The 12,925-nt window shown below is 30.6% G+C and overlaps 1 protein-coding gene across 2 annotated transcripts; it reads left to right on the top strand.

The window, feature by feature from the left end:
• Positions 1 to 1,739: 1,739 nt before the first annotated feature.
• Positions 1,740 to 10,591, top strand: LOC100248915 (aldehyde dehydrogenase family 3 member H1). 2 transcript variants are annotated; one of them, XM_010665898.3, is made up of 11 exons: positions 1,740 to 1,886; positions 2,037 to 2,283; positions 4,287 to 4,355; positions 4,460 to 4,556; positions 5,639 to 5,845; positions 7,165 to 7,280; positions 7,415 to 7,519; positions 7,604 to 7,776; positions 7,878 to 7,968; positions 8,966 to 9,115; positions 10,236 to 10,591. In XM_010665898.3, the coding sequence occupies exons 2-11, from the start codon at positions 2,059 to 2,061 to the stop codon at positions 10,467 to 10,469; spliced, it is 1,467 nt and encodes a 488-aa protein (XP_010664200.1). In that variant the 5' UTR covers positions 1,740 to 1,886; positions 2,037 to 2,058; the 3' UTR covers positions 10,470 to 10,591. The 2 variants fall into 2 exon arrangements, with proteins under 2 accessions (XP_010664200.1, XP_059590715.1); XM_059734732.1 differs by having other exon boundaries at positions 1,778 to 1,886; positions 2,034 to 2,283.
• The last annotated feature ends 2,334 nt before the right edge of the window (positions 10,592 to 12,925 follow it).

The raw sequence follows: 12,925 nt of genomic DNA, 5'->3' as shown, positions 1-12,925 counted from the left end.
TTTTTTTAAGTAATTAAATATGATTCGAAAATAAAAGAGAAAAATATATTTTTAAATACTCATATGAAAAAATCATAAAATAAAAACACAAATATATAAAATACAAATTTTAATTATTTCAAAATAATTAACATTTCATATCTTGTTTGACCAATTATATTACATTTTATCATCGTATGTATTATTTTTTATCTATAAATATATAAAATCTGAATTACTTTTTAAGGGTTATTATTTTTATATAAATGCATGAAAATTCATTTTTTTCAAATTTTTGATGGAATGTATTTTTATTAAAAATTCTTGATTCTAACTTTGAATTTTAATATTGTCCCTAATTTATATTATAGTGTTATATAATAAAATACGGATGCATTGTACTATTCAAAAACTATAAAATATTTTTATACTTTGCAAAATTTAAAATATAAATGAAAAATAGTGAAAATTTTATTTTAAAAAAATAAAAAATGAAAGCTTATGTCATCTACTGATCTACACCTCAATTATTTATTTCACTATAAATAATTGATTGGCGTAGGTTTGAAAAAGATCAGAAGCACGCACCACCAGCAGAATTTTCGTCGGTAATGCTGCGAGGGTCCATGTCACATGGGCCACTATGGGTTGAATAATCCCTCCCACGTTAAAGGGGAGAAGATTAAATAAATAAACAGTGGCACATATGGGAATTATTCATTTAAAGAAAAGTTTTCGTTTCATTTTATTTTATTTGAAGTAGTTTTAGTCAAAGTATTTTATTTGAAAGTATTTTTAAGATAATAAGATGTTTTTTCATAAAATAATATAAATAAAATTTTCATATTGAAAATGATTTTCAAAATTATAAAAGTGTTTTATAAATTTTTTCAAATACTTAAAAGTGCTTTTGATAATAATTATAAAAAATGTTTATAATATTTTTAATAATTAAAATAATAAAAAATTTAAAATATTATAAATGTTAGAAATATTTATTAGAGTTATTATTAAGTGCACTCTTAAATTTAAAAAAAATAAATATTTTTTAGATTAAAAATATTTTGTAAAATTTTTATCAAATGAACTTTAAAAGTGTGTTCGATAATCTTTAAATTCAAAATGTTTTTATTTTATTTTCTTTATAAATGTTTTTAAAATAATCACGTAAAAGTTTTTTTTTAAATACATTATATTTGATTTTTTAAATTTCTAAAATAGTTTTTAGATTAAAAACATTATCTAAAATGATTGTTGAATAAACTTTTAAGTATTTTAATTTTAAAAAACTTTATTTTTTATAAAAAATATTTAAAAAATGGGAGTTATTCCAATTAAAGTAACTTTTTTTCCGTGTCATTTTTGTTAATAAAGTTATTCTAAAAAATATTTCCGAGAAAAATCTATTTAATTTATAATAAAAATAAAGAAAAATAAAATATATAGTTGGCGCATATATTATAGTATAGTATGAAGTATTTATATTTGGAAGCAACTTGGTGTGTAATATTTCCATAAAAACTATTTCAAATATGGGAGTTACTCCAATTAAATTAAATTTCTGTATATTTTTTGTTAATATTATTATTATTATAAAATATAGTTTGATAAAGAAGATGAAATAGGTAATTAACACATACTATTAGAAATTGAGCATAGATTATGTAACGTTTTTGTAAAAATTTTACAGTCCGACAATCCAGATGGAGAAACTCCGCCGGATACCATCGGCTAAAAAAACAAAAACATGGAAAAAAATAAAAAATGGCAAAAAGACAGGAAAGGGCAGCCATGGCTGTCTATATATTATAAGAGATTTTGTTGGTTTGTTTAATTTTTCAAAGAGAGGGAAAGAGACTGCTTATCGATCTCATCGTCGTCTTCCCCAGAAGCTCTATATCGAAGAGGTAATGGTGACGTGGGCTAATCTTCGCCGGCTTTGTTTTCTCTGTACTTTTAATCGTTGAGTTTCTTTCGCTTTATTTTCTTTTTGATCTGTAGCTTTCTTACTCTACATTTCTTCGTGTTTTATCCGTTTATGCTGATTCTGACAGCAGTTGTTGCGGGAGGAAGTCGTCAATGGCGGAAGATAGTGAGACGAAGAAGGTGTTCGACGCTGAAGCAGCGGCTTCGCTAATGAAGGAGCTGAGAGGAACCTACGCTTCTGGAAAAACAAGGAGCTATGAGTGGAGAGTGGCGCAGTTGAAGAATCTGATGAAGATCGTCGATGATCACGAGAAAGATATCCTCGACGCTATTCGTGCTGACCTTTCCAAGCCCGAGCAAGAATCCTACATCGCCGAGGTCTGGGTTTTATGTCTATTTGACCTGATTCTATATTGAATTAGTATTTATTGCTGTGGTTAATTGATAATTTTTTTTTTCCTTTTTCCATGTATTTCAATAAATTGCCACAGCAGATTCACTTCGTAAGCATTTAACATTTAATTTTTGATTGTTGACCTTTTGTGGAGGCCTTATCATGAAATCTTGAAGTGAATTAATGATGCCGCCATAAATGTCCAGTTAGCCTACTGGATTCAGTTTTTTTGGTTTAATTTTTTGGGAGATTTTAACAGGGCGTGTTCTTTTTCTCCTCTCTTGTTCTGGTGTATGCGTCATGTTAACGTCTCAGCGAGGGGTAACTGGAAGGCAGTCAGGATTAAAAGGGTCCTATTGTGGAATTGTTAGGAAATGGGTCCTCTACAACCGGGCACAAAGAACTTCCCTAGGTAGGTGGTCGGTGGGAGCATTAATGGTACAGCCACTTAACTCTCCATGCCGATGTTTGACCAACTTTAGTGTATGTCTCAAAAATGCTGGTGATACATGGGTTAGAGCAGATTTCTATGTCAAACAAAGTTGTTTTAAATCTATCTTGACAGGTTATTCTGTTATAAAAGGGGCTTTTTTCTCAGGGGGTTGGGGGTGGGGGAAAGGAAGGGGAGGGGGGATTGTTTTGGGTGCAGTAGAAATTCTTTTTATGAAAACATCATTTATAATTCTGTTCTCATGGAATAGATGTATTGATAATTTCTGAAAATAGGGTTTTCACTGAAACCCAGTAGCTATTAGAGATACTTTCTGCATTTGCTTAAAAAAACCTTATGCCCATCCACTTGGTGGGTGGATACCCTGAAGAATTTGAAAAAAACCAGTGAAACAGTATGTGAGCAGGGGGAAGTAATTCAGCTTAAGAAAAAAAAAAAAAAAAACCTTGTCATATAAGAATTATCCTGCATGATATGGGAATTCCACGAGACTCTGAATTAAATTTAGATTTTCAGTTACCTGTGAATAATTTGAGAAACAAAGCATTTTTACAAGAGAACCCTAGGCTTTTTCTGCTTGACAAAAGGTTAGCAAAAAATTCAAAATCTCAGGGATTATGGTAGAGTTTTGTTACAATTCACTAAGCAAACTTTAATCCCAATTTCCCCACTAACTTAGAATCAACTAAACGACTTTAGAAAAAAACATTCTTGGTTAGATCCTTGATAATCATGTTTTCTCGTTCCATATTTACCCATATGTATATATGTCTCTGTTTTCCTCTGTCGTTTCGCCATCCTCAATTTCAGTTGATTCAATTGTTTGTACTCTGCATCAGTTGGTATTTGTTGCATAGGTGGACCATGGAACAATCCTAGATGAACATTTGACATTATCATTTTAGCTACACTCCTTTCTTGAACATTTGGTTTCTTTATCAAGTTCGATCACAACTGTTTGCAACATGCTTCACAAATTTAGAATAGATTGCAAAATGTTTGAAAGCATCACGAGCAAAGATCATTTGTGACTATTTGACTTAATGTATATAAGGTTGTTGTTTGGCTTTCTTTAAACAGGTTTTCTTTAGCAATCTTTTCATCTCTCTATGGTTCACACTATTTAACATTTCCTGTTATCTGAAACCAAATTTAATGCTGAAGGCTAATGTTTTAACCATGAATTAATTACAAATCTTTTGTACTGTTGAACATCAATAATCCCTGTTATTGTTTTGTAGCCATTTCGTGGTGATATGCTTGTATAGGTAATGTTACAATATCTGTAGATCTTTGTTTGGATGCTATGAGAAACTTAAATATATACTTTGAGAGGCACTCGTGTATAAATTAAACTGCATATATGGAGGAAGCCACCAGTTTTTGTTAAGTTGAGCATTTTAGTTTTTGGAGGGTTTTGGTGCAAAACTTGTTTTCTCCTATGAATTCTATAGAGGATATGCTCTGAGTACTTCTGTAATTATTTTGATTTATGTTTCCGTCCTCAAAAAATAAATTTATATGGTCATCTGGCAGATTTCTATAATAAAGTCATCCTGTACGCGTGCACTTGGGGAATTAAATCGATGGATGAAACCAGAAAAGGTAAAATTGTCACAACCTCTCTCCTGATTGGAAGCTGTTATGATGCATCATGTTGCCTTGAAAGTTGAGCATTATTTAATGCAAAATCTTTTCACTCATTGCAGGTTAAAACTTCAATAACAACTTTTCCTTCATCAGCAGAAATAGTGTCAGAACCATTGGGTGTAGTATTGATCATTGGAGCATGGAATTTTCCTTTGTGTATGTTGAGAACCTGGTGCACCAACTGTTTATACCTTTTCTTACTGAACTCAGTTATTATACTTTTCAATCCTAGTTTACAAAAGAGAGGAAGCTAATCATGATTGTACTTTTGCATGGGAAGAGTTGCTTTTGTTTTATCTGGCATTTTTTTGAATACTTGCTTCCTCAAAGAAACAATATCCCTTTAATTTGTATCTATGATTTATTCCCATTCTCTTGATAGATTCAAGACTTGTAGTCCATAATTATCAGTTTTACCCATCAATTTCTTTTTCTGTTACCTACCTCATTTTAATTTTCTCACTCTTCCTGCTATGTTTTTCCATTGATTTTATTGCATTCCCTTTCCCTTTGGACTTTGTGGGTTAAAGCCATTAGTATTTTGTTTCCTTCTATTAAATATTGTTGTTTGTTTATATTTAAATCTTCTTCTGTCCTCTTGTTTCCCTGGTTGTATGTTTACATCATAAGTAAACAAGGTTTTTCTTGTCTTGACTATGCTTTAACCCCTTTAAATCAAACTGTTTTGAACCAATATTGATCTCTTTGAATTTATCCTTCTTAATAAATGGACAGCAAGTTTTTTATTTTATTTTATTTAATACCGGTATTTTGAGCAAGCTCCTTGGTTCTAGTGTTCCATGTTTGCCTTTCGAGTTCCTTCCAAGTTTTGAGTACTGCTTGTGGTTTTGAATCTCTTGGGCAATTTATTAAGATATCTAGCAATATTTCTTTCCTTCTGATTTAGGTTTTATGATTTTGATAAAGTTAATAACAATTCAATGTCTATCATAGGAACTTATCAAAAAAATAAAAAAATAAAAAATTCAATGTCTATCATAGGAACATTGATGGACATGATTCCTTTACAAGTTAATTTTTAACTTACCCCAAACTTTTGGCATGGTATCAAATACATTTTTCATTTTCACTCTTTGTATAAAACTTATTTTTCTTTGTTTCTCAATACCTATGAACTCAAGTTATTATCGTGATTGACCATTTTGAATCTCTTTAAGTTGTATGGACAGGATTCAATTTTTAGCAATAATTTTATTTGTACAATCTCTCTTTCCCAGTGTTAGCTCTTGATCCAGCCATTGGAGCTATTGCAGCTGGTAATGCTGTGGTTTTGAAACCATCAGAACTTTGTCCTGCCACTTCCTCATTGATTGCCAAACTTGTTGGGAAATATTTGGATAGCTCTTGCATAAAAGTTGTTGAGGGGGCTGTGGCTGAAACATCTGCATTACTGGAGCAAAAGTGGGACAAAATATTCTTTACAGGTTCTTAACCTTTCATTATTTATTTATATTTTCTTCTGGGATGATCTTATGATGTTAAATGGTTTTCTATATACTTCTATATATGTATCCTTGTGTTTTTTTTCCTCACAATGGAGACAAAAGGATTGTTCCATTAAGTAAATGATAAAAGAAGTACTTTGGCTCAAGTTATAGTTTACAATGTCTAATGTCTTCTTTTGGTTGAACTCCAGGTTTTACATGGAGTTCATATACTATTTTCACCCTTTTCCCTTCAATATGTATAAATATATTTCATGAAATTCTATATTAAAACATGCATATAGAGTAGGAACATGGATTACAAAGATGCAAGTGGAAAACTGGTGACATCACCATAGTCAACATGGGTTAGCATCGGTTGAAAGTATTTAGTGGGTGAAAAGCAAAGAAATAGGATCTAGAATATTTAGGAGTGCATAATGCATATCAGTTGTTTTAGCATTTTACATGGTTGACTTATGGTAGTATGGTAGGAATTCCTATATGAAGGGCCTTCTGGGTGTGGTGTTTTGAGGATGGAAGAAGATTGGGATTGAGTAATGGGGGAGGAGATATCCGTTTCTTAACATATCTCTAGATGCTAGTCACTAAGGAGGTCATGGGAGTCACCTTGTGGGTTATATGGCTGGACAGGAATGCTGTGATCTTGATAATAAAAATAATTAATAACTGAAGTATAGGAGGATATGTATTTTCTTACATGTCTCTGGATGTCTGTACCAGGAAAACTCTTAGGAGCCTCCTTGAGCATCATTTTGCAAAATTCAAGTGTGGCCCCTTTCTAGTTAAGAGAGGGGTGGACGTTCAGGCTGAGTGGATCAGTCCTCTAGGCTCTAGATGAATAGCCTGTTTAAGCTGGAAAATTGCCTAATCTTGAACTTGTTGCAGTATGTTTAAGGAGAATGTAGAATGGGTAGAGCATCTTTTGATGCATTATTTGGTGACCTGAGAGATTTGGTATAACTTATTTTCCTTTCTGGGATGTGTTTTGAATTGCTTGGGTTTGTCATGGATCTTCTTCATTGGTGAAACATTAAAGATATAAGCCGGTAGTTATGTTTATTTGGAGGACAGCTTTCCATGCTTCAAATGTGGTGTTCTTGGATAGAGAAAAACACGAGGGACAATCATAGTGTTGTTGCATTGATGGATCTTTCAATAATTTAATGAAAGAGAACACCGGTAGTTAAAAGATAGACAATTTGAATGATTTAGCCATCATTTTTAAACTTTATGATTCTTTGTTTTTCATGACTAGGCTTAATTTGCTGTCAAACATGTAACTGTTGAATTTATAGGTAGTGGAAGAGTGGGACGAATTGTGATGGCAGCTGCTGCAAAGCACCTTACACCTGTAGCTTTGGAGCTTGGGGGGAAATGTCCAGTTGTCGTTGATTCAGACATTAATTTACCTGTAAAGAACCTTTCTTAGTCTTGCATACTTATGGTGCTATGGTCATTTAACCCTGTTGCTACCTGTGGCATAATGGGCTACCCTTTTGCCTCTGTATGGCTTATGTGCTGACATAGTTTTTTTGTGTTTCCAAGGTTGCAATTAGGCGGATAGCAGGGGGCAAGTGGGCAAGCAATAATGGACAAGCCTGCATTGCTCCTGATTATATTGTCACAACAAAAGACTTTGCTCCAAAGTTGGTAAGGCTGCTAATATGTATGAAATTAGTTTGGTATTTATTCCTCTGTTTATTTCATTTTCCTCTCCTGTTACTTTTTCTCCAGATAGATGCTCTGAAACATGAATTGGAGGCGTGGTATGGAAAGGATCCATTGGAATCAAAAGACTTGGCCCACATTGTGAATTCTAATCACTTTGCTCGCTTGGCGAAGCTCTTGGATGATGATAAGGTTTCGGGTAAGATTATCCATGGAGGTCAAAGGGACAAAGCCAACCTGTGAGTTCTACAATGTTCTGGTTCACAGTCTTCTTGGTTTATTAGTTGACTAATTGGGATGGGCCTTTCTTACCATTAATGCATGCTTCTATCCATGGCAGGAAGTTTGCTCCCACCATCTTGCTGGATGTCCCAGAAGACTCTCTGGTCATGAATGAGGAGATATTCGGTCCTTTACTTCCCATTCTCACGGTAAGGATCTAACTCAGTGCATTGCAATGAGTCTTTTCAGAAGGATCTGTTGTTTCTCAGGAATTCATGTTTCTTGACAAGATGCCAGTTCTTCTCTTCATGTTGGATAAAAATTATAAAAACAATTTCCACCAGAATTTTGTCTTTAAAAATGTTGTTCTAAACACAAGTCAACATGATATTTATTTGGGGGAGAAATTAGGTAGTTCAAGTTGCCTTTGTGATTAATAAGAGAGGGGTCCTAATATGGGCTTAACGTCTGATGGTAAGGCCTATCTATATGCTTAATAAAAATCCCTGAACAAAGCAAGAGCCTCATAAAGGTTATCCTCTCTATATAGCAATTTAACTAGGACCCATGTTCCATTCCTAAAAGCCTCACGATTTAAAAAAATAAAAAATGGAAAATTTAAATGTATAACTGCTAAGTAACTCAAATTACTTTATTAAGATTATAAAACTTGAGTTTTGAGCAAAACTAATATATTTGAAAAAAAAAAAATCCATAAAGTAGATCTTCAAACAAAATAATTTCTAAACTAGTCCATCTTAGCACCTAGGCATCCATGTTGCCTGAGAATTTATTTATTTATTTTTAGTCACAAAACCATATTTAATGATTACAGTTTTAAAGATAAAATTTAAAAAAAATTCAAAATTGTAGTTGGTAACTAGGGTTTTGTGATGTGGATGAGATGAGAATTACTTTAGGAGGAGGTTACTTTGTGGGATTTTTTTTTTTTGCTCAAAACTAAAACTTATAGGCCATCATCTTATGGGTCCAGCATCAAATAAGTCTGTAAAGATTTGTTCTGACGGTAGGTTCCCTTCATTGTGCAATGACATTGGATGCCAAAGGGACATGACCTCTGTAAGAACAAGCAGAACAACAATTTTATGTTAATGTTGGTTATGTATTTTCTTCCTTTTAATGCCATTTTATTCATGAAGCATGGAACATCAATCGCGATTTTATCCTTCTTTTGTTTTGCAATAGGTTGACAAATTGGAAGACAGCTTTGACATGATAACCTCAAGAGGGAAGCCACTTGCAGCATATCTATTTACCAACAACAAGAAGCTCAAGGAGAAGTTTGTGAAAACAGTCTCTGCAGGGGGTTTGGTCATCAATGACACTGTTTTACATGTGATTACCCTTCCTTTTAACTCTTACAGAAAGCTATACTGCATGCATAAATATATATATTATATAGATGGATATATGGATATAGATGTATAGATAGGTAGTCTTCCATGCTTGCACACACAAAAAGTCATTAAAAAACTATTTTCACATTTTGAGTAATTAAAGTGACTTAATAACTTAATTTAAGTAAGTAAATTAAATATATTTAATAAAATAACTTAATGACATGATTTAAAGTAAAAAATAACTTTAATTAATAAGTAAAAATGATTAATTTATTCTTAAGTCCACCACTTCATTTTACATTTTTATCATCATTTGTCTTAGTTATTTATATGATATTTTTTGCTATTCCACGATCTCTTTTATTGCTTGACTTTTTTTTTTGTTCTAATTATAATTTATGGAGATAAATATATCAATTTAATGATTTATAATAGATTTTAAGTTAATTTTATCATATAATCTTAATATTTAAAGTAACAATTAAGTAATAAGTTTTAAGCCAATGACTTAAGTGTAATTTAACTTAAAATTAACTTCAATCATTATGTAATAAGTATTAAATTTTACCAAACATCCCTTAAGATGTGCTTTATAAATTAGTTTAATGATTTAATATGACTTAATGATTTAATTTAAATTATTAAGTAGATTAAGTTTGTTTGATAAAATAATTTAATAACAAAACTTAAAAAATAAAAAATAATTTGAAGTTTTAAGTCAAAATAGTTAATGAATTTTTAATCTTAAATCTCTTTTATCTCATTTATCGATGTTTATGAAGTTTATATTTTATAATTATGACTTTATATTCATAATTCATCTTTTATTAGAATTATTTTTGTAGTTATTTTATGTACCTATAATACTTCAAATACAAATGTTCAACAAATAAATTTATGATTGAAGATAATCAAAATATAAATATTAGTTAAAATTAATAAAAATAAAAATATTAATTTGATGATTTAAAATAAAATTTAAATTAACTTTATCAAATAACCTTAAAACTTAAAGTAAAAAATCAATAATAAATTTTAAGTAAAAAAAAAACTTAAAATCGATTAAATTCATAACGTAGTAAGAATTAAATTATAATATGAAATTGATGGTGCAGTTTGCAGAGAAGACTCTCCCTTTTGGAGGAGTTGGAGAGAGTGGAATGGGTTCATACCATGGGAAGTTCTCTTATGAGGCTTTCAGCCATAGAAAGTCAGTTCTTTACAGAGGTTTTGCTGGGGATGCATCTGCAAGGTATCCCCCATACTCGGATCGGAAGCTAAAGTTACTCAAGGCTCTACTCAGTGGGAGTGTCGTTGGTGTAATCCTTGCTCTGATTGGATGGTCTTAGGTTTGAAATATCTTTAAAATGTGCCATCTTCCAGTATTACTTCTCTTTGTTTATTTGTATTCTACATTACTCAATCCAGCATGCCTTGGATCCTCTTATTAATTATATAGTCTTTTTGCAAATGACTCTAGTGGAGTTGTGAACACTTTCTAATGTTATATATATATAATACATGCAGGTGAGATAATAAAATATAATTTTTAATATTTTATAAAATATGATAAAAATAAATTTTAAATAAAAGAGCTTATGTTTAATGAATAATTTCGTATTAATCAAATCATATTTATGTATCCTTCAATGATTTTTTATAATAGTGAAATGTTAAAAAAATATAAGTTTTATTTTACATTTATGATTCAATTTGTTTATATATTATCACACCTTGGATTTTGGACTTACTAATTAATACTTAAATACAAATAAGTGTTCCCATAACTTAGGAGACAAAAAATGAATGCTAAGTGAGTTTCAAGTAGATTTTAGTTCAAAATCAGAATGTGGAAACCTGTTAGAAGAAAACATGTAACTTGTGATAAAACCTTTGAAACCATTAATTAATAAAATATAATATGTTTCACATGAAAAAGAAAAACTTGTATAATATTACTTTGTACATATCAAAACCCCGTGGTTCACTAAGGTTAGCTCATATTATAAGTGTAAAAAAACGAACATAAATTGCATCTACTTAAAATGATTTAGTTTTCTTATAATACAAAAATAAAAGCCTCAAAACACTCAAGATGAACAAAACAACATCCAATCAATAGTATATGCAAAGCTCAAACATTAATCCTAACAAATGTTTTTTGACTTGCATTTGAAAGTGGAAGGGAAAAGGTGAATTCACAACTAAAGTTTGTAATCATCCTATACATATCTTTAAAAAAACCTTCAATTAAACATATAGTAGCATGCATGATAAACATTTTATAACCTTTAACAAATATGCGAATGTTAAATATGCATACATGTGGTTAATGGTTTCATCTCTGCTTTGCCTCATCCATTTTCTCACACATGACAAATTGCTAATCCCTACTAATATACATATCAACCATCAATGCTCCAAAAGATGCTCATTCATAAATAATAACTATTCTGGGACTACCATCCAACGACAAATCATATTTTGTGTTTTTTGGAACTCATACCCAAGAGTAGGACTGACCCCGTGTTTTTAAAGACTGAAACCTAGGAGTAGAACCAACCCCATACACCTATATGAGAGTGTCTTTCTCAAGGGTTTTAGGGATTTTCACCCAAGAACCTACAATCCTACATAAACAATATATTGAAAGATAGTGTTTGCAACTTCTCATGGATACTTCCCATATATTAATCTGTTTTCTAGATATTATCTACCATTGGTCCATATAATTTTTGCAATGCAGTCATACCATGAACCATTTTCACAACACTGAAGTCGTGAATCATACTAGTATATATCCAAACATCATTGTCACATTTTAAAACAATGAACTAAGAACACCATGACACATTGCAATACTTCATAAAAATCATATTAAAGATATAAATTTCCAATAAACACCTCGGGAAAAGAAAACAAATATACATAATAGAATGACATAAAATTACCTACTTCATATTGACTTTTTTTGTACAATTCTTCTATGTAGACAACTCTTAATTATTACAAGGATCTGAAGTAAAACAAAACAATTTAGGTTTCCCAACCATAAAAATTACATAATTAAGGCTTATGCCATTTTTCCCATATTACTAATTTTAACTTCCATGTTCTCTAATCTATATGCCCACAAGTTTTTAAATCAAATTTAAAGTGAATTAAACAATCTTGCTTGTACATATTGATATTCCCTAATTAATTAGCATACATTAATTATTTTGATTCTCTTTAAATTCAATCTATTAACAAGCTCAAAAAGCATAGATAAGCCTAATTAATCACATAATTCATCAATCTATTTTTTAATTAAAGCAAACTAAACAAACAAGTATGTTGATTCTTTCATCAAAAGATATTTAAATCGAAATACTTAAGACCCTAATTAACTTTAATTTATAGTTAAAACATTATTACAACTAATTAATTTTAGTTGTTAAATAAACTTTACTATTAATTTGCTTCAAAATACTATTTGTACTCCAAATATACCATAATTACTAACCTTATCTTCTTACTCACCTTGATTCCTCTACTTTCTCTCTCTAACCTACCAACTTTTTGGGCTAAAAATGAACAATAGCAGCCCTTATAAAGTGGTCCACAAGTAGGCATGAGATGGCAAGCTATAAGGCTGTCACCAACCACAAGTTCCTAATTTTGTACTTTAGTCCCTCTATTTATAGGTTTTTATGCTTTTATAGCTGCCCATTAGTCTCTTAAATCCTCTTCATTATAATTAACCCCTATGAAGCTAATACATATGCTTAAACCATTAATTAATCATACTTAACTTTTTAACTTT

The sequence above is a fragment of the Vitis vinifera genome, chromosome 18, assembly GCF_030704535.1.
Source record: "Vitis vinifera cultivar Pinot Noir 40024 chromosome 18, ASM3070453v1".
In the NCBI taxonomy this organism is placed as follows: Eukaryota; Viridiplantae; Streptophyta; class Magnoliopsida; order Vitales; family Vitaceae; genus Vitis; species Vitis vinifera.
This window is presented reverse-complemented; position numbering and strand designations above follow the sequence as displayed.

Bases quoted from the DNA above. Each gene is read 5' to 3' on its own strand.
- LOC100248915 (XM_010665898.3), top strand. From the start codon at position 2,059: ATGGCGGAAGATAGTGAGACGAAGAAGGTGTTCGACGCTGAAGCAGCG. The intron at 7,281-7,414 runs GTAAAGAACCTT...TGTGTTTCCAAG, and splicing joins ATTCAGACATTAATTTACCT to GTTGCAATTAGGCGGATAGC. The intron at 7,777-7,877 runs GTGAGTTCTACA...TATCCATGGCAG, and splicing joins CAAAGGGACAAAGCCAACCT to GAAGTTTGCTCCCACCATCT.